Consider the following 18,447-nt stretch of genomic DNA (forward strand, 5'->3'; position numbering starts at 1 on the left):
AAGGACTACAATAAGCCACTGTCCGTGTAGCTCATATGCCGTTTGGGGACTTTTGTAGCCTAGTCTATTAACTTTTCGCAAAGGCATAGGCCTACATTTAGGGCAATGAACTATTATAACTTGTAAACTATAAGTGAGTGCATTGAACATAGGGGAGTAGGCTGCGAGCTGGTCTGAACCAAGTCGAAGTTGCATGAAGCGCGGTCCCACATTCTGATTTCAGCACCAAGAGAAGTGGACAGTGCCACGAGTTGTAGACTAGCTGTGAGTTGTGCTGAAAGCCTGTGGGCTGGTGAAAATAATTTCCTAATGTGACGTTTCACAGTTTTTATTCTGGTTACTTTAACAAATATATAACAATTGAACAAATCCCAAGTCTGATGGGCAGGAACAGGGGCAGAAAGGGGGTCAAAACTTGGAACAGAATTGAACAGTTCTGGAAAACAAGCTTTTCTCTAATTAAACAGACCTCCTGCCATCCATAAATACCCGACTGAAAAAGACTAAAACATAGAAACAAGCATGTTGTCAGCAGTGGTCGTGTCTTCACCGCCAAGTACTGTGTTGTCCTTGACATGCTGTTGTCACTGACATGCTGTGTGTGTGACTGGAAGTGCCCCAGAGGACCTCATAGAAGGGTAGGAAAGGGTTATAGCCTATGGAGTAGACAGATAGGCTCCCTGTAGGAGGAAAGAGACTGACACACATACAACATATCTTGTGAGCAACACAAACATGGTTGGAGACTGAGACACACAAGTCTGTAGATACACACATGCAGAGACACACACAGTTGGAGAGTCAAAGAGGGTCAGTATAATTCATGATTCCTCTGTGTCTGGTGAGAGATCAAGGTCCCACATGCAGCAGACTGATGCAACACCCACACAGATCGGAGTAATCCAGACAGACCCGCCTAGAGATAGAACAGAGAAACTTCTAAATTCCCCCTAAAATTTTGTCCACCCAATGTGGTGGTATAACCAGCTGGTATTGAACCCAATATGTCTGGGTGACAACAGACCATGTTAGCCCACTGACCTTAAGGCATTTGTTTGGGAAGCTAACACAACATGTTGAGTTTGTTTTTCTGTTCATTCAGATGAGCTCTCTGTCGTGCGTAGCTGGCAGGCTATGCTCCATTCTGATTGGCTGTAGTAGTTGTGTTAAAGGGGAGGAGCTCTTATGTCACAGTTGTCGTCCCACCCTCTTCTCCTCCTCTGTGTGTGCCGCATCCTGAGAGAGAGAGAGAGAGAGAGAGAGAGAGAGAGAGAGAGAGAGAGAGAGAGAGAGAGAGAGAGAGAGAGAGAGAGATAGAGAGACGTAGATGGAGATGGAGAGGGAGAAAGAGAGACCATCAGGTGGGGATGACATAATCTGCACTGCAGCAACACTGCAGTAGCATTTGAACAAAGACGCGCGCAAGCACACACACACACACACACACACACAGTGCAAGTACACACTCCTGTTCTCTCTCACATAGATACAAACATTGACTATTGTTGACTTGCTACCAGGTCTAGTTTGTTTTTAAGGGTTATCTCTGTAGAGAGAGCTTGATGTTTCACCCTGTAAACTCTGTTTTCTCTTACTGTATGGAATCTGCTATAGGGATAATGAACACGTTATGAATACAGCTCACCTCAACCAGTCATCTCTGCCTGTCCCACTTGTATCCAATCCCAGTGTGTCCCTCCTGTGTTTCCATAGATACCCAGTTCAGGATGTCCATTCTGGAGCGTCTGGAGCAAATGGAACAGAGGATGGCTGAGATAACCAATCACCATCAGAGCTCCGAAACCACGGCAGCCACGGGGGGAGGTGGAGGAGCAGGTGGCACTGACCACCAGTCCCAGGTAACTCAATGGATTGGTTAATTGATTGGTTGGTTGAGTGGCTAGTTAATTGTTTGATTGTTTTATTGATTGATTGCTTTTACCCCTCCCTCTCTCTCCAGCTCTCCCCAGCCGAGGGTTCATTTGAGGGCCGTGTGGTGGTGGTGTGTGAGAAGATGATGACCCGTCCCTGTTGGGTTTCCTCCAATCAGCTGATCCACAGCCGGAGTTCCCGGGGCATGACCCTGCTGCACCTGGCCGCAGCTCAGGGATACGCAGGGTTAATACAGACTCTCATCCGCTGGCGGTGAGAATCCACGCACACACACACATACACACACACACACACACACACACACACACACACACACACACACACACACACACACACACACACACACACACACACACACACACACACACACACACACACACACACACACACACACACACACACACAGGTACATTAATATGTGGTTCTAAATGTGCTCCTCTTTTCCTCAGCACTAAGCATGCAGACAGCATAGATCTGGAATTAGAGGTGGACCCTCTCAATGTCGACCACTTCTCCTGCACCCCACTGGTAAGAGATTGTGTTTGTGATGTAATGTGAATGTATGTTCTGTCTATATTTATTTAATTCTGTGTGTATATGACGTGTATGGTCTCCACCCGGTAGATGTGGGCCTGTGCTCTGGGTCATACAGAAGCAGCGCTGGTTCTGTACCAGTGGGACCCCAGAGCTTTGGCCATCCCTGATTCGCTGGGCCGCCTGCCACTCAGTATTGCACGCTCACGGGGACACACTCGCTTGGCCGAGCTACTGGAGCAGCTGCAACAGACTCCTCCTACTCAGAGTCCACCCACTGACACCTGGATGGACAGGTGGAGCAGCGAATCGGATCCCAGTGGACATAGGGAAAGCCCCGCCCCCAGCTCTAACCCAGGTGAGAGAGGTTACCTTGGTTACATTGGGGTATTTAACCCTGAGGGCCGCAGTTACATGTGTGATATCATGCTCTGTCTCACCAGACCTAAGGAGAACCAGGACAGAACCACAGCAGATCACCCAGAACCACAGCCAGAGTCAGAGCTGGGCTCACCAGGGCCAACCCCAGTTGCAAGGCCAACACCGGGGGCCACCAGACAACCAGGGAGACCTACCACCAGCCAAGAGACTCAAACTCAACCCTGAGGCCCAGCAACAGCCAGTCAACCCCCCACGCTCTCAACTACCCAACCTCAGCCCCCTAAACACTCACCCCCCCAGACCCAGCTCTAACACCCCAAATCCCCACTTCCCCAGCCCACCTCTGCAGGCCAGGTTAGGGGGGTCAGGGGGTGGCAGTAGGTATAGCTTGCGGCAGGCTCTTGGGAGGCGGAGTTTGGCCAGGAGGATTCTGGGAAAGGAGAGACTGGCCAATCATCTGCGTCAGAGGGGCGTATCCACCAGGGGGGAGGAGCCAGAACTGATGACCTATCAGGAGAATAGTGAAGACCTGCAGGTAGGAGGAGCTTAGGCAAGTTTGACCAATAACTCCACTCAAGCCTCCACTTTTACTTCGTGCAAGCACTTATTTGCGTGTGTGTTGCAGATGAACATGATGATGCTGGCAGAACACATCATGGAGGCCACTCCTGACAGGATCAAACAGGAGGGCTTTGTTGCCACGGAGACTGAGACGTCGCCACCGGAGACCGTTGGGGTCAGCGGTGATGTCAGCTGGTTGGCTAGTTACATTGGTGACGTGGAGCGGTGAGTCCAGAAAGCTCCTATCTCTATATGATACTGTGGTGTTGTATCGATGTAGTGTATATTACTGCCTGCACTCTCCCTCATACTGCTTCTGGTGCTTTTCCTTCAGGTTTCTATACTCCAGGCCCCAGATGCCCACCCCAAGCCCCATACCAAGCCCCCTGTCTGGGCCTGAGGATGAGGAAAGTCCCCTGGCTCCGCAAGGCCTGCCCTCCCCAGCCGACTGGAGCTCCTTCCTGCATGCATCACTCAGTGGGGAGGGCCCAGACACCAACCCTGCCCACCTCACACTGACAGAGGCGGAGCAAAGAGAACTGTACGAGGCTGCAAGACACGCCCACCACACCCTCAGAAAGTACAAGGTATTGATAATAACTCTGTTTGTAAAGCCGTCGTACACAAAAATCACTCAAAGCACTACAAAATACAACAGAAGGGTCAAGTAGAAGAAGACTTTATTCTGGGTTAAAAGTTCTCCCTGCCAGGTCCCTGGCTCCACAGGTTGAAGGGTGAATGAGTGGATGTCTGGAGTAGTATTGTCTGGGTGTGTGTGATTGACCCTGCATGGGGAGTTTAAGCAGAGCATGGCCTGGATAGAAAAAACAACTGCACTGCATTCTCTCTCTCTCTCCCTCTCCCTCATAAGGATACACTGCAACAACTGTATGATCTAGAATCCAGTGTTGTGAAGTTTGGGGTCAACCATCTGTGGCTCGCATGCCCACTCCTGGTCTCTCCCCTGTGGTTGCCATGCCAACTCACCCTTCCCTTCCTCCTTCCTCTAGGGCCGGCCAATCCAGGAGCAACGTAAAGAAACAGTAGCAGTGGTCCAGCGCTGCTATAAGAAATACAAACAGGTACAGTATGACTCTCAATCCCAGATCAACCAGATCATATCAGCCCTGCTACTGAAGCCAATGACCAATCAGCATCAGTCAGCTCAGCCATTAGTCAGGACAACTAGAACACAGCAGCTGACATACCTTCTACTCTATGTCTAGTCTGGTTCACTATGACTGGATGTGTCCACAATATGTCCTTCAGACTCTCTCTTTCTTTCTCCCTCTCTCCATCTCTCTAAATCTCTCTCAAGCTGTCATGGATAGCCTTGAAGGTAGTGTGGCACTCTCTCTCAATCTCTCTGTCTTTATTCTATAACACATTGTTTGAATGTACATTAAGTTTGTACTAATTCCCTGACCAGTCTAATGTAATATCTCTATCAGTATGCACTTTATAAGAGGATGACGCTGGCAGCCATTTTGATCCAGAGCCGCTTCCGCAGTTTCCACGAACAGAGGAAGTTCCAGCAGAGCCGGCGAGCAGCAGTACTGATCCAGCAATACTACCGCAGCTACAGACACTCTCTCAGGTACACACATGGCACGCACATGGGTCATTATCAATACCACATCACAATAAGGTGCACATGGGTCATTATCAATACCACATCACAATAAGGTGCACATGGGTCATTATCAATACCACATCACAATAAGGTGCACATAGGTCATTATCAATACCACATCACAATAAGGTGAACATAGGTCATTATCAATACCACATCACAATAAGGTGCACATAGGTCATTATCAATACCACATCACAATAAGGTGAACATAGGTCATTATCAATACCACATCACAATAAGGTGAACATAGGTCATTATCAATACCACATCACAATAAGGTGAACATAGGTCATTATCAATACCACATCACAATAAGGTGCACATAGGTCATTATAAATACCACATCACAATAAGGTGAACATAGGTCATTATCAATACCACATCACAATAAGGTGAACATAGGTCATTATCAATACCACATCACAATAAGGTGAACATAGGTCATTATCAATACCACATCACAATAAGGTGAACATAGGTCATTATCAATACCACATCACAATAAGGTGCACATAGGTCATTATCAATACCACATCACAATAAGGTGAACATAGGTCATTATCAATACCACATCACAATATGGTGCACATAGGTCATTATCAATACAACATCACAATAAGGTGAACATAGGTCATTATCAATACCACATCACAATAAGGTGAACATAGGTCATTATCAATACCACATCACAATAAGGTGCACATAGGTCATTATCAATACCACGTCACAATAAGGTGCACATAGGTCATTATCAATACCACATCACAATAAGGTGAACATAGGTCATTATCAATACCACATCACAATAAGGTGCACATAGGTCATTATCAATACCACATCACAATAAGGTGAACATAGGTCATAATCAATACCACATCACAATAAGGTGAACATAGGTCATTATCAATACCACATCACAATAAGGTGAACATAGGTCATTATCAATACCACATCACAATAAGGTGAACATAGGTCATTATCAATACCACATCACAATAAGGTGCACATAGGTCATTATCAATACCACATCACAATAAGGTGAACATAGGTCATTATCAATACCACATCACAATAAGGTGCACATAGGTCATTATCAATACCACATCACAATAAGGTGAACATAGGTCATTATCAATACCACATCACAATAAGGTGAACATAGGTCATTATCAATACCACATCACAATAAGGTGCACATAGGTCATTATCAATACCACATCACAATAAGGTGCACATAGGTCATTATCAATACCACATCACAATAAGGTGCACATAGGTCATTATCAATACCACATCACAATAAGGTGCACATAGGTCATTATCAATACCACATCACAAGAAGGTGCAGAACGTTTGATTTGCCTGCTGGAGGGCGAGGAGACCCCCATCACCGCCGCGTGTCTTTTTTTAAGGGATTGTTAAATAAATACATGTTATAACTATTTGGTTTTAATATCATTACCTCTTGAAGAGCATAGTCAGGACTACACATTTTCAGATTATTCCACATGTATCTCTGTCATCAGACTTATACAGCAAGTAACTGCATGCTTTATGATCAGTAAACATCCATTGATCATGTCATTTCAGATACATGAGAGTATTCCCAGGATATCTCTTTGTATTGGCCACCATTAATTGGATATTTGAGTGATATAACATAAAAGTGAACTACACCTGACAAATATGAGTGATTTCAATTCATTTCCCATCCTTTGTGGGGTCTGCCTGTCAAGCAGCAGAAGGGTGCATTTGTCAAAGTATTGTTCGATAATGTTTACTTTGCAAGATACCAGTAGAAATGTTGTACAGTTGGCTAAACATAGTGGGAAGTAACCCTAATGTACTTTTTTATCCAACCAACGTGGACCTACCTAGCAAAGTTAGCTAACATTATCCCCTTTTCAACATTGTTTTTCAGAGTGTTCAATCACGATTGCTGCTGACAGACATGATAGGTTACAGTGATTGATGGACAACGTCAAAGTGGCTAGCTAGCTAACAACAGATCGCTTCAATATGGCTAGCTAACAACAGATCGCTTCAATATGGCTAGCTAACAACAGATCGCTTCAATATGGCTAGCTAACAACAGATCGCTTCAATATGGCTAGCTAACAACAGATCGCTTCAATATGGCTAGCTAACAACAGATCGCTTCAATATGGCTAGCTAACAACAGATCGCTTCAATATGGCTAGCTAACAACAGATCGCTTCAATATGGCTAGCTAACAACAGATCGCTTCAATATGGCTAGCTAACAACAGATCGCTTCAATATGGCTAGCTAACAACAGATCGCTTCAATATGGCTAGCTAACAACAGATCGCTTCAATATGGCTAGCTAACAAGCTAACTTTCAGGGCTTACACTAGATGGCTATATCCAAATATAGTTTGATTTGCTTGTCATCTATTGTGGTGATGACAGAAATCTGACTGACAACTTTACCGGGACAATGACTTGTCAATCTCTTTCCAAAAGCCTAATCTCTGATGAAGCTAAATGACACATGTTATACATGTAGGCTACCCTCACGTATCTGACCTTTTACTGATCATGAAAGCAGACAGCTACTTGCTGTATAAGTCTGACGATATTAAAACCAAATAGTTATAACATGTATTTAACAATCCCTTAAAAACGGCACATAAAAAAACGTCCCAATGGTTTTAGCGGCGCTGGGGTCTCCTCGCCCCCCAGCGGGCAAATTGAAAGCTCTGCACCTTATTGTGACGTTTTATTGATACCGACCTATACACACAAACAGACAAGCACACACACCCTAACTGTGCTGTGTGGTTGTCGCCATGCAGCAGTCTCCTCACTAAGAGACAGAACCAGGCTGCCCGTAAGATCCTGAGGTTCCTGCTCAGATGCCGCCACAGGTACTAATTCACACAATCTCCTTCCTGCTCCAGACCAGCTGTCACTACATCACCATGATAGAGAGGATGCAGGTGTTGACCATGTCTGTCCTCTCTAGCATGGCCGTGTGGTGACAACCCCACCCCTCCTCCCCATACCCTGTGTGTGTGTGTGCTAATAGTTGGTGTTGTTTTGCTGTTTCTGTGAAGCCTCTTGATGGACCATAGACCAGTCAAACGGGTAAGTGAGCACCAGTAACTCAGTTTGGGCTTTTCTTACCCCCTCTTCTAACTCTCATTTCTTACTTTCTCTCCTTCGCCCCTTCTCTCTCTCACTTTTCTCTCGCTCCCTCTCTCCATGTGGCTGATGCCTGTTTGCATGTCAGCTCTCTTGAGAGGGAGAGAGGGAACACTGGGTCAGTCCAAACATCAAACATAAACACCTCTATCTGTCCCTCTAGTCCCTTAGCTTTTTCTCTCTTTCTCTTTCTCCCTCTCTGTTCCTCTTCCTCTCTTTTTCTCTCTCTCCCTCTCTGTTCCTCTATCTTCCCCTCTCTTTCTCTCTGTTCCTCTTTCTTTCCTCTCTCTTCCTCTCTCTTTCTCTCTCTTTCTCTCTCTTCCCCTCTCTTTCTCTATTTCCCTCTCTGTTTCGCTCTCTTTCTCTCTCTGGATATTGCTGAATGATGCTGGTATTTCTGCATGACTGACAGAGAGAGGGGGCAGGTCCTTCTGCTTTACTTCCAGGGACTGGGGCATGCTTTGAATGACATCACTTCCTCTGTCGGAGGGGCTTCTCTCTTGTTTGGCCTGCCAGTATCCTGCTATTATTTTTGGCTTGGTAGTTGTGGAGGGAGAGGGGGGAGAGAAGTGTGTGTGTGTGTGCGCGCTTGCCCGCGTGAGTGGGTGGGTGTGCGCTTGTGTGTGTGTGTATGAGGCCGCTCATCTTACAGTCATCTGAGAACTGTAACACCGAAAGTGGCTGGTGAACCAAAATAACTGTTTGTTGTCCCCAGTGCCAACCATCAGTGTGGTGTAAGTGTGTGTCTGACCTGGGGCTCTTCTCTCCTCTAGGGCAAGAGAGCAGAGAAAGGCCAGGGATCCTGAGAGCCCACGACCCAGTCCAACACAGAGCCCCCTCATCCTGTGAGCTCCCCTCCACTCTTCTCTTCCCTCTCCTCCTGTCCCTTCCTCCCTCGGTCTCACACAGGGGCAATTCTCTTTTCCTCCCTCTCCTCATACCAATCTCACAATGAGACTACTTCACAGTCCACACTCCTCTTCTACAAACAGACTGCTAACACTCAAACAGGAGAATGAGGAGGGATACATGGCAACTATATCACTGAGACAACACAGAGACAACTCTCCTCTCTCTCCTCCCCTGTTTCTCTGAGACAAACGCTTCCCAAACAGACAGGTACACTGCTCTGGGAGACTGCTCTGGGAGACTGCTCTGGGAGACTGCTCTGGGAGACTGCTCTGGGAGACTGCTCTGATGAACATATGATCCTGGCTCTGGCCACAGCCTCACTTTACTTTCCTATTCCTCCAGATCACAGAGAGGAAACTACATTACCCTGCCTGGCATCTTTGCACTCTTCACAGATAGATCAATGTTTTCTTCAAGAGCAGAAAAGAACAAGAGAAAAAGATCAGGATGCAGCTGAAGATGCACATTTTTTCATCGAACGTGTTCGATACGGAGAATGGGATGATTGGTTTTCTCATATGGGCAACATTTGCATTGACATGCATAATCTATATTGGACCTGTTGTACTTGCTGTATATATGATACATTTTAGGAAAGGAAAACATAAACCAAATATCACTCCCATATCCTGTATGCATGCACTGTTTTTCACTAGCTCTTCTCCCATGGCTTTTATGGCAGTTGGCAAAGTCAATGTGATCACCACACTCTGATTGGCTGGCTAGACAGGTCAACCAGTCACCCAGTCCCCCAAAGAGAAGTACTACACTTGAATGTAAGAAGAACATTAACAGATAGGGGTTTAGGTGTAAATAACAGTGTCTTAATTTGTTATATTGACTTGTCTATGAAGTCATTCTCTGAGGAAGCATTTTGCTAGCCTGATGTGTGATTCTGTGTTTGTTGAATCTAATGCATGTGTTTGAGCTTTGAGCTCCTGCATGCGAACCAAACTTGTTTGTTTTGTATTTATGTGTAGTGGTGTCTCACTTCTGTCCTCATTGACTATCTCTACCCTGTGTTTATCATGTGCTCTATGTAAGGAAAATAACCTGGGTTTTCTGCTTTTATTTATCTATTTGTTTCATTTTTCTTATTGACCTTTTTTTATGTTCTTTCATTTAATTTACAGTAAGAAAAGGGCATTTTAGCCCGAGTTAGTTTTATCCCCCTATTGTGTGGTAATGTGTGGTAATGTGTGGTAATGTGTGACATATTCGGTTCAGATGGTTATCTGTCTCTGTCAATTTGTTCTTAACATGAACTTCAAAAAGCCACATATAGTTTTGAGGAGAGTGTCACATTGCATTGCCTTGACTTCTTATAGTCTGTGAGAAGTCCCAATACTTACTATACGCTAGCCCCTGTCTAGGACATGGGTCCCTATATTAGCCCTTATAGAGTTTAGCCCAACCCATATTTTTGACTATTTAGCGTCTCTGTACATAAAATGACGAGGTATGGGTATATATGGAGACCCCGGATCTTTTTCATGAGAAAAGACTGTATTTAAGAATATATATTATTTTACTTCTATAACAACAGTATGAGCAGATAGAGACCCGGGTATACAGGACAATTGTATTGTTTGTAAATAATGTAAATACTAACCATGGATCTATGTGCATGAGTTAATAAGACAAAGAAACGGAGTAAGAAAATCAACATGCATTTTTTTTGTGGCTATGGACTGTAAAGAGGATTTGAACTACTTCACTTTACAAGTGTTTGATATAAGTGTTATTGAAGAACATTTTGCTAAAGCATGACATTGATGAAATCTTATGTTAAAACCAGTGATATAAAGAACAAGGGCAGAAAGGTAAATGTATACACAACATGCTTTTGATTTTAGGCTAGCAAGAATGAAATCATTTGGCTCGTGGTGCCAATTATTAGGAATTCTACTTTTCCCTAAGACCCTAGGATTAGCGCAGGAGTTTTTCCTGACCATGTGGTCACTTGTTCAGGAAAAACTCCTGGTCCAGGAGGTAAAACATACAAGTATTGAATATACTGTACACAGTCATCTCAAGCAACTGAAGGGTGGGAAAGCAAGGAGAACTTCATAATCTATTATTTTAAAGTGTACACAGAATGAGTTCCTGTCAGGTGTCAAAACCAAACAAACTGGTGATGGGTGATGTTTCTGTTAGTGTGGTCCTCTGTGGCTCAGTTAGTAAGAGTGTTGGGCGGGCAATGCCAAGGTTGTTGGTTCATTTCTTGCAGGGATCATACTCAAAATGTATGCCCTCACTGTACTGAGTAAGTTACATTGGATAAAAGTGTCTGCTAAGTGGTATATACTTTTATGTTAATGCAATTGCAGATTTGAAACTTTCATCTCTTAGCTTCAGACAGATGTTTTCCCCTTCAAATTCCCCAGTATGCAATTGCCAATAGTATGGCCTGTGTTACCATGAGGCGTTTCCTTCCCTGGAGTGTCTTACAGATTTGTTTTGACTGAGGATTATGACCAGTTTGGTTTAGAAAGTGCCTACTCATATACAGAACGTGCAAGCTAATATCAGGAACCCACTATATGTCTCCAAACGAGTTAACCCATTCCCTCTATAGTTGCCCAAATTGTGTGTGACGATTATTCTACACAAAAGATTGGCGCCCAGTCTTATTTTGAACTCTAATTGGTTAGTGATTTTTGTTGTTCTTCCTATACCTAAGTGTTTATGCATTCAAAATATTCCATTGTTAAAAGACAAGTTGCCTATAGCAGAAACAGACTGATACTAGTCCTGCTTTTGGTCCTCTAAGCGGATGATGTATTTTCCTCCTCCTACCAGGTAGATACTGAGTAGTGGATCCCAGCATACATTACCATGGTTCATTTGGGTTGCTACATTATTTTTTTTAAATCCGTAGCTCTGATTTGCCCCCTACATGTATTTATTTGTGAGATGGAAACATTGACAACGTTTCAATCCTCATTGGGATCTCAGTTAGGTTGCCAGATTATGCCATATCGCTGACTGGGCTGGTTGATATATTATAGGCTAAATTCTGCATGGCGCATTCACATCTATTTTACAGTAATGGCAGTACATGTAGGCCTAGACATGTCATATAGAAACCTTGGGTTAAGTCTTTAGTGAGATGTAGAGCACAAGAAACCCTCTTTCTGGAATTCAACTGCTGTATGGTCATTCTCAAGATGCAAATATCTGTTTTGAACATTGATAAAGTGTATTCTTCTGCATGGAAATTGCATGACATTTTCCATTATTTATCATCTGTTCAGTCCTGGCAGAAATGTTCTTCCAACGTTCTTACATAAAAACATATCTTAGCTGGATCAAACTTCACACACACAGACAGAGACATGCACACGACTCACTCAGTCGTCTCACAATCTCCAATCTTGCACACACATCACACTCTCTCACTTTTCTTTTTTCTTAGGGAGCAGTAACTCCCTCAGATTTAAACTCAGGGTTCTAGAATGGCTTGGGGGTGTGGAGTAGGCCCTGTGTGTGTGTGTGTGTGTGTGTGTGTGTGTGTGTGTGTGTGTGTGTGTGTGTGTGTGTGTGTGTGTGTGTGTGTGTGTGTGTGTGTGTGTGTGTGTGTGTGTGTGTGTGTGTGTGTGTGTGTGTGTGTGTGTGTGTGTGTGTGTGTGTGTGCGCGCGCACGCGTGTGTGTGTGTCAATCAGCCAATTGTGATTAGGCTATACCTCCTCTTTCATAAGATGACAGTGGCGATGACCCCACAGAGATGTGGCAGCCTGAGGTCTTGTTCACAGGGAGTTGGCCTGAGATGGGTGCCACACACATCATCCCATCTATAAAGGACTTCCACTTCCAAACACCTGAGACACAACATATAACATATATAATACAAACATTCGAATATATGTAGAGCCTCATAAAGAAGACAATAATATCCTCTCTAGGGCCCGGAGTGGTTTTCCTGACCAGGAAAAACTCTGGGCATAGTCATTATGGCCCAGGAATTATTCATGTTGGAAAGGCTCTCCAGCCTATCGCTGTTTCACTCTGTAGTCAACTCTTGAATGCTCTTAATCATTTTATACCCTGGCCTGGAACTGTGCCCTCCAACCACATCACAGCTACACTAACAGAAACACAGAGAGGCGTTGCTGTTTAAAGGGGGTGAATTCACACTGGATAAGGCTTTCCACTGAAACACACAGAGCAATAAACAAACATATACATTTTCTAAATAAGGATCTGTACATTTAAGTAAGCGTAGAGATCAGTTTGTAGAGAAAAACATAAGCTATGTCACAGGCAACTTTGACTTCCTCTAAGGAAAGTGGGCCACATTCAGTAGCCGAACGTTGCAGATAGAAATGCTATGAATATAGCTGACGTGATTCCTTATTCTACATGTCAGAGAGGCATGTTTGTTCTACATGCCATATTTCTATCTGAACATAACAAAACGCTGCGTCCTGCTGAACTCGCTCCTGGGCAAGCGGCACAGAGGTGACCTTTGACCCACAGGTTAAAGGTCAAATAAGAGATACATTTTGAAATACAGGCCGTAGTTATAACGGGCTATGGGCTAACATCACACTGCATGTTTAAATAGTGCTAGCTAGACTTCTCCCTCTCTCTTTTCCTCTCTCATCCCCAGCTTTGTTCCCTCCTACTTTGTGTTCTTCATGCCCCCTCTCTCTCTTTCTCTCTCTCTCTTTCTACCTCTTTCCCTGTTTTGTAAGTGATTTTTTTAATAATGTGCATGTATACGCATCAATAAATAGTTGAATATGTTTTTAAAAAGAATCTTCTGCTGCTGAGGCCATGCACAGTGTTTTGAATTGCCCTTATATGTGGAACATGTACTTTGAATGCTTTACATAATTTCTGCTGTAAAATGAAATCTGAGTAAAAAGAAAATTTGCACTTTACTGTAATGGTCTGATGTTTATTTTATTGTCAGTGTTGTACGACATTTAAAAGAAACTGGGCTACAAATTGTTTATCATATCTATGCTAGGTTTTTGTATTTGTAGTATTTCCAGAAATACTTTTGAAATTTAAGTCTGGTAATTCTGTCCATGGGCCTATAATGAAGTAAGTTGAGGCATTGAAGAGACTTTATTTCCTTGTTGAATAATGATTGAATTATCTAGTGTCTAGTGAGTATCTAGTGAAAATCTCACTTTTAAAAGCTCTTAGGGCTCTATTCAGTCCGTATTGCGGATGTTCAACGTTACAGCATGATTGAAATTTAAAGGCAATGTTCCCGCATTAGCAGAGACTGCATTCACGATAAACCCTGCATATGTTGGCTTTAAATTTATATGGTGCAATCTGTAATGCTTCAGCGAAACAGATTGAATCGAGCCATTAATCTGTTAACTCATACCCATATAATGTTGTTGACTCATCCTGTACATGAAGTTGTGGCCAAAGCATACATTTTAGAAGGAAAAAAACACTTTATAAACCCTGAGGTACAACATCACAAAGCTTGCGGAGCAGTCCAAGCAGACCTGTCACAGAGTTTATAAACCCTGAGGTACATCATCACAAAGCTTGCGGAGCAGTCCAAGCAGACCTGTAACAGAGTTTATAAACCCTGAGGTACAACATCACAAAGCTTGCGGAGCAGTCCAAGCAGACCTGTAACAGAGTTTATAAACCCTGAGGTACAACATCACAAAGCTTGCGGAGCAGTCCAAGCAGACCTGTCACAGAGTTTATAAATCCTGAGGTACAACATCACAAAGCTTGCGGAGCAGTCCAAGCAGACCTGTAACAGAGTTTATAAGCCCTGAGGTACAACATCACAAAGCTTGCGGAGCAGTCCAAGCAGACCTGTAACAGAGTTTATAAACCCTGAGGTACAACATCACAAAGCTTGCGGAGCAGTCCAAGCAGACCTGTAACAGAGTTTATAAACCCTGAGGTACAACATCACAAAGCTTGCGGAGCAGTCCAAGCAGACCTGTAACAGAGTTTATAAACCCTGAGGTACAACATCACAAAGCTTGCGGAGCAGTCCATGCAGACCTGTAACGGCTGTCATCCTCCTCCGACAACGAGGAGGAGGAGCATGTGACCCTTCAGGCACCATGCTTTGTGGTTACACGTACTGTGTCTCCGGTACGCATCCACAGCCCGGTGCGCTCTGTGCCAGCTCCCCGCATTTGCCGTGCTAGAGTGGGCATTCAGCCAGGACGGATTGTGCCAGTTCTACGCTCCAGACCTCCAATGCGCCTTCTCGGCCCAGGATATCCTGCACCGGCTCTGCGCACTTTGTCTCCGGTGCGCCATCATAGCCCAGTACGTCCTGTGCCAGCATCCCGCAGTTACAGGGGCTAGGGTGAGCATCCAGCCAGGATGCGTTGTGCCAGCTCTGTGCTCCAGACCAGAATTAGGCTACCGGTGTAAACACAGCATTGTATGCCTATTCAAGACAAAGGAGATGATTGTGGACGACAAGAAAAAGAGGGCCGATCATGCCCCCATTGTCATCGATGGGGTTGCAGTGGATCAGGTTGAGAGCTTCAAGTTCCTTGGTGTCCACATCACCAACAAACTGACATGGTCCAAGCACACCAAGACAGTCGTGAAAAGGGCACGACAAAACCTATTCCCCTCAGGAGACTGAAAAGATTAGGCATGGATCCTCAAAAGATTCTTCAGCTGCACCACCGAGAGCATCCTGACTAGTTGCATCACTGCCTGGAATGGCAACTGCTCTGCCTCCGACCGCAAGACACTACAGAGGGTAGAGCGAACGACCCAGTACATCACTGGGGCCAAGCTTCCTGCCATCCAGGACCTCTATACCAGGTGGTGTCAGAGGAAGGTCCTAAAAATGGTCAAAGAATCCAGCCACCCTAGTTGTAGACTGTTCTCTCTGCTACTGCATGGCAAGTGGTACCGGAGCGCCAAGTCTAGGTCTAAGAGGCTTCTAAACAGCTTCCACCCAAAGCCATAAAACTCCTGAACATCTAATGAAATGGCTACCCAGACTATTTGCATTGCCCCCTCTTTTGCATAAATCAAATCAAATCAAATGTATTTATATAGCCGTTCGTACATCAGCTGATATCTCAAAGTGCTGTACAGAAACCCAGCCTAAAACCCCAAACAGCAGGCAATGCAGGTGTAGAAGCACGGTGGCTAGGAAAAACTCCCTAGAAAGGCCAAAACCTAGGAAGAAACCTAGAGAGGAACCAGGCTATGTGGGCTGGCCAGTACTCTTCTGGCTGTGCCGGGTGGAGATTATAACAGAACATGGCCAAGATGTTCAAATGTTCATAAATGACCAGCATGGTCCAACAATAATAAGGCAGAACAGTTGAAACTGGAGCAGCAGCACGGCCAGGTGGACTGGGGACAGCAAGGAGTCATCATGTCAGGTCGTCCTGAGGCATGGTCCTATGGCTCAGGTCCTCTGAGAGAGAGAAAGACGGAGAGAAAAAGAGAATTAGAGAGAGCACACTTAAATTCACACAGGACACCGACAAATAAACTACTGCAGCATAAATACTGGAGGCTGAGACAGGAGGGGTCAGGAGACACTGTGGCCCCATCCGAGGACACCCCCGGACAGGGCCAAACAGGAAGGATATACAACACTGCTACTCTCTGTTATCATCTATGCATAGTTACTTTAATAACTACATGTACATATTACCTCAACTAATCTGTGCCCCCCACATTGACTCTGTACCAGTAACCCCCTGTATACAGTCTCGCTATTGTTATTTTACTGCTGCTCTTTAATTACTTGTTACATTTATTTCTTATTGTCACGCCTTGGTCATTGTATTTTGTGTTTTTGTCATATGTTTGGGTAGGCCAGGGTGTGACATGGGTTTATATGTTGTGTTTCGTATTGGGGTTTGTATTATTTGGGATCGCGGCTGATTAGGGGTGTTGTTAGGCTTGGCTGCCTGAGGCGATTCTCAATTAGAGTCAGGTGCTTATCGTTGTCTCTGATTGGGAACCGTATTTAGGCAGCCTGAGTTTCGCTTTGTATTTCGTGGGTGATTGTACCTGTCTCTGTGTTGTAGTCACCAGATAGGCTGTAATTAGTTTCACGTTCCGTTCTGTTGTTTTTGTATTTAGTTTCAGTTATTTCATGTACCACGTCATGAGTAACCAACACGCTGCATTTCGGTCCGACTCTCTTCTTTCAACAGACGAACGCCGTTACAGAATCACCCACCACTCACGGACCGAGCAGTGTGTAAACTGGCAGGAGCTAAAGGAGGACGTTATGGCCGGTAGAGGCATGGATTATACGACGTGGGAAGAAATCGACAGGTGGGCGGCCGACCCAGAGAGAGTGCAGGCGCCCGCCTGGGATTCGCTTCAGCAGTGCGAAGAGGGCTACAGGCGAATGGAGTCAAAAAGGAAAACACGGCGACGCAGAGCGAAAACCGAAAGTAACCCCCAATTATTTATTGGGGGAGGGCGCAGAGAGAGAGTGGCTGAGTCAGGGTTCAGACCTGAGCCAACTCTCCCTGTTAATCGTGAAGAGCAGTTGCAGTGGGAGAGGCTGCACCACTTGGAGAATTGGACATGGGAGGAAGAATTAGACGGTAAAGGACCCTGGGCTCAGCCTGGAGAATATCGCCGTCCCAAGGAACAAATAAAAGCGCGTAAGCGGAGAGGCGCTGGTATGAGGAGGCAGCATGGCGACGCGGTTGAAAGCCTGAAAAGCAGCCCAAAAAAATTATTGGGGGGAGGCTAGAAGGGAGTATGGTTATGCCAGGTAGGACACCTGCGCAAACTCCCTGTGCTCACCGTTGGGTTAGAGAGACCGGGCAGGCACCGTGTTATGCTATGGAGAGCCCGGTGTTTCCAGTGCGGGTGCAGAGCCAGGTGCGGCACATACCAGCCCTTCCTATTGGCCGGGCTAGAGTGGGCATCGAGCCAGGTAAGCTTGGGCAGGCTCGGTGCTCAAGAGCTCCAGTGCGCCTGCACGGTCCGGTCTATCCAGAGCCACCTCCACACACCAGTCCTCCGGTAGCAGCTCCCCGCACCAGGCTTCCTGTGCGTGTCCTCGATCCAGTACCACCAGTTCCAGCACCACGCACCAGGCCTCCAGTGCGCCTCGCCTGTTCAGCGCAGCCAGCGATTTTCTCCTCTCCTGCGCTGTCGGAGTCTCCCGCCTGTTTAGCGCAGCCAGAGCTTTTCTCCTCTCCTGCGCTGCCGGAGTCTCCCGTCTGCCCAGCGCCGCCAGTGCTCCCAGTCTGCCCAGCGCCACCAGTGCTCCCAGTCTGCCCAGCGCCGCCAGTGCTCCCAGTCTGCCCAGCGCCGCCAGTGCTCCCAGTCTGCCCAGCGCCGCCAGTCTGCCCAGCGCCGCCAGTGCTCCCAGTCTGCCCAGCGCCGCCAGTGCCGCCAGTCAGCCCAGCGCCGCC

The 18,447-nt window shown here is 45.7% G+C and overlaps 1 protein-coding gene across 4 annotated transcripts in view; it reads left to right on the plus strand.

Moving 5' to 3' along the window:
* Positions 1-13,965, plus strand: part of LOC124031352 (calmodulin-binding transcription activator 1-like) — a 152,903-nt gene extending 138,938 nt beyond the window's left edge. The window contains exons 11-23 of one of the 4 annotated variants that reach the window (XM_046342464.1): positions 1,714-1,859; positions 1,961-2,145; positions 2,343-2,421; positions 2,518-2,785; positions 2,871-3,343; positions 3,434-3,594; positions 3,704-3,956; positions 4,380-4,451; positions 4,688-4,708; positions 4,821-4,966; positions 7,824-7,895; positions 8,085-8,115; positions 8,946-13,965. In XM_046342464.1, the coding sequence (XP_046198420.1) occupies positions 1,714-1,859; positions 1,961-2,145; positions 2,343-2,421; positions 2,518-2,785; positions 2,871-3,343; positions 3,434-3,594; positions 3,704-3,956; positions 4,380-4,451; positions 4,688-4,708; positions 4,821-4,966; positions 7,824-7,895; positions 8,085-8,115; positions 8,946-8,978 (1,940 nt within the window). In that variant the 3' untranslated portion in view covers positions 8,979-13,965. The remainder of the gene's footprint in view (positions 1-1,713; positions 1,860-1,960; positions 2,146-2,342; positions 2,422-2,517; positions 2,786-2,870; positions 3,344-3,433; positions 3,595-3,703; positions 3,957-4,379; positions 4,452-4,687; positions 4,709-4,820; positions 4,967-7,823; positions 7,896-8,084; positions 8,116-8,945) is intronic. The other 3 variants (XM_046342463.1, XM_046342465.1, XM_046342466.1) reach the window with 3 other exon arrangements.
* The last annotated feature ends 4,482 nt before the right edge of the window (positions 13,966-18,447 follow it).

The sequence above is a fragment of the Oncorhynchus gorbuscha genome, linkage group LG03 (assembly GCF_021184085.1).
Source record: "Oncorhynchus gorbuscha isolate QuinsamMale2020 ecotype Even-year linkage group LG03, OgorEven_v1.0, whole genome shotgun sequence".
NCBI classification, from domain to species: Eukaryota; Metazoa; Chordata; class Actinopteri; order Salmoniformes; family Salmonidae; genus Oncorhynchus; species Oncorhynchus gorbuscha.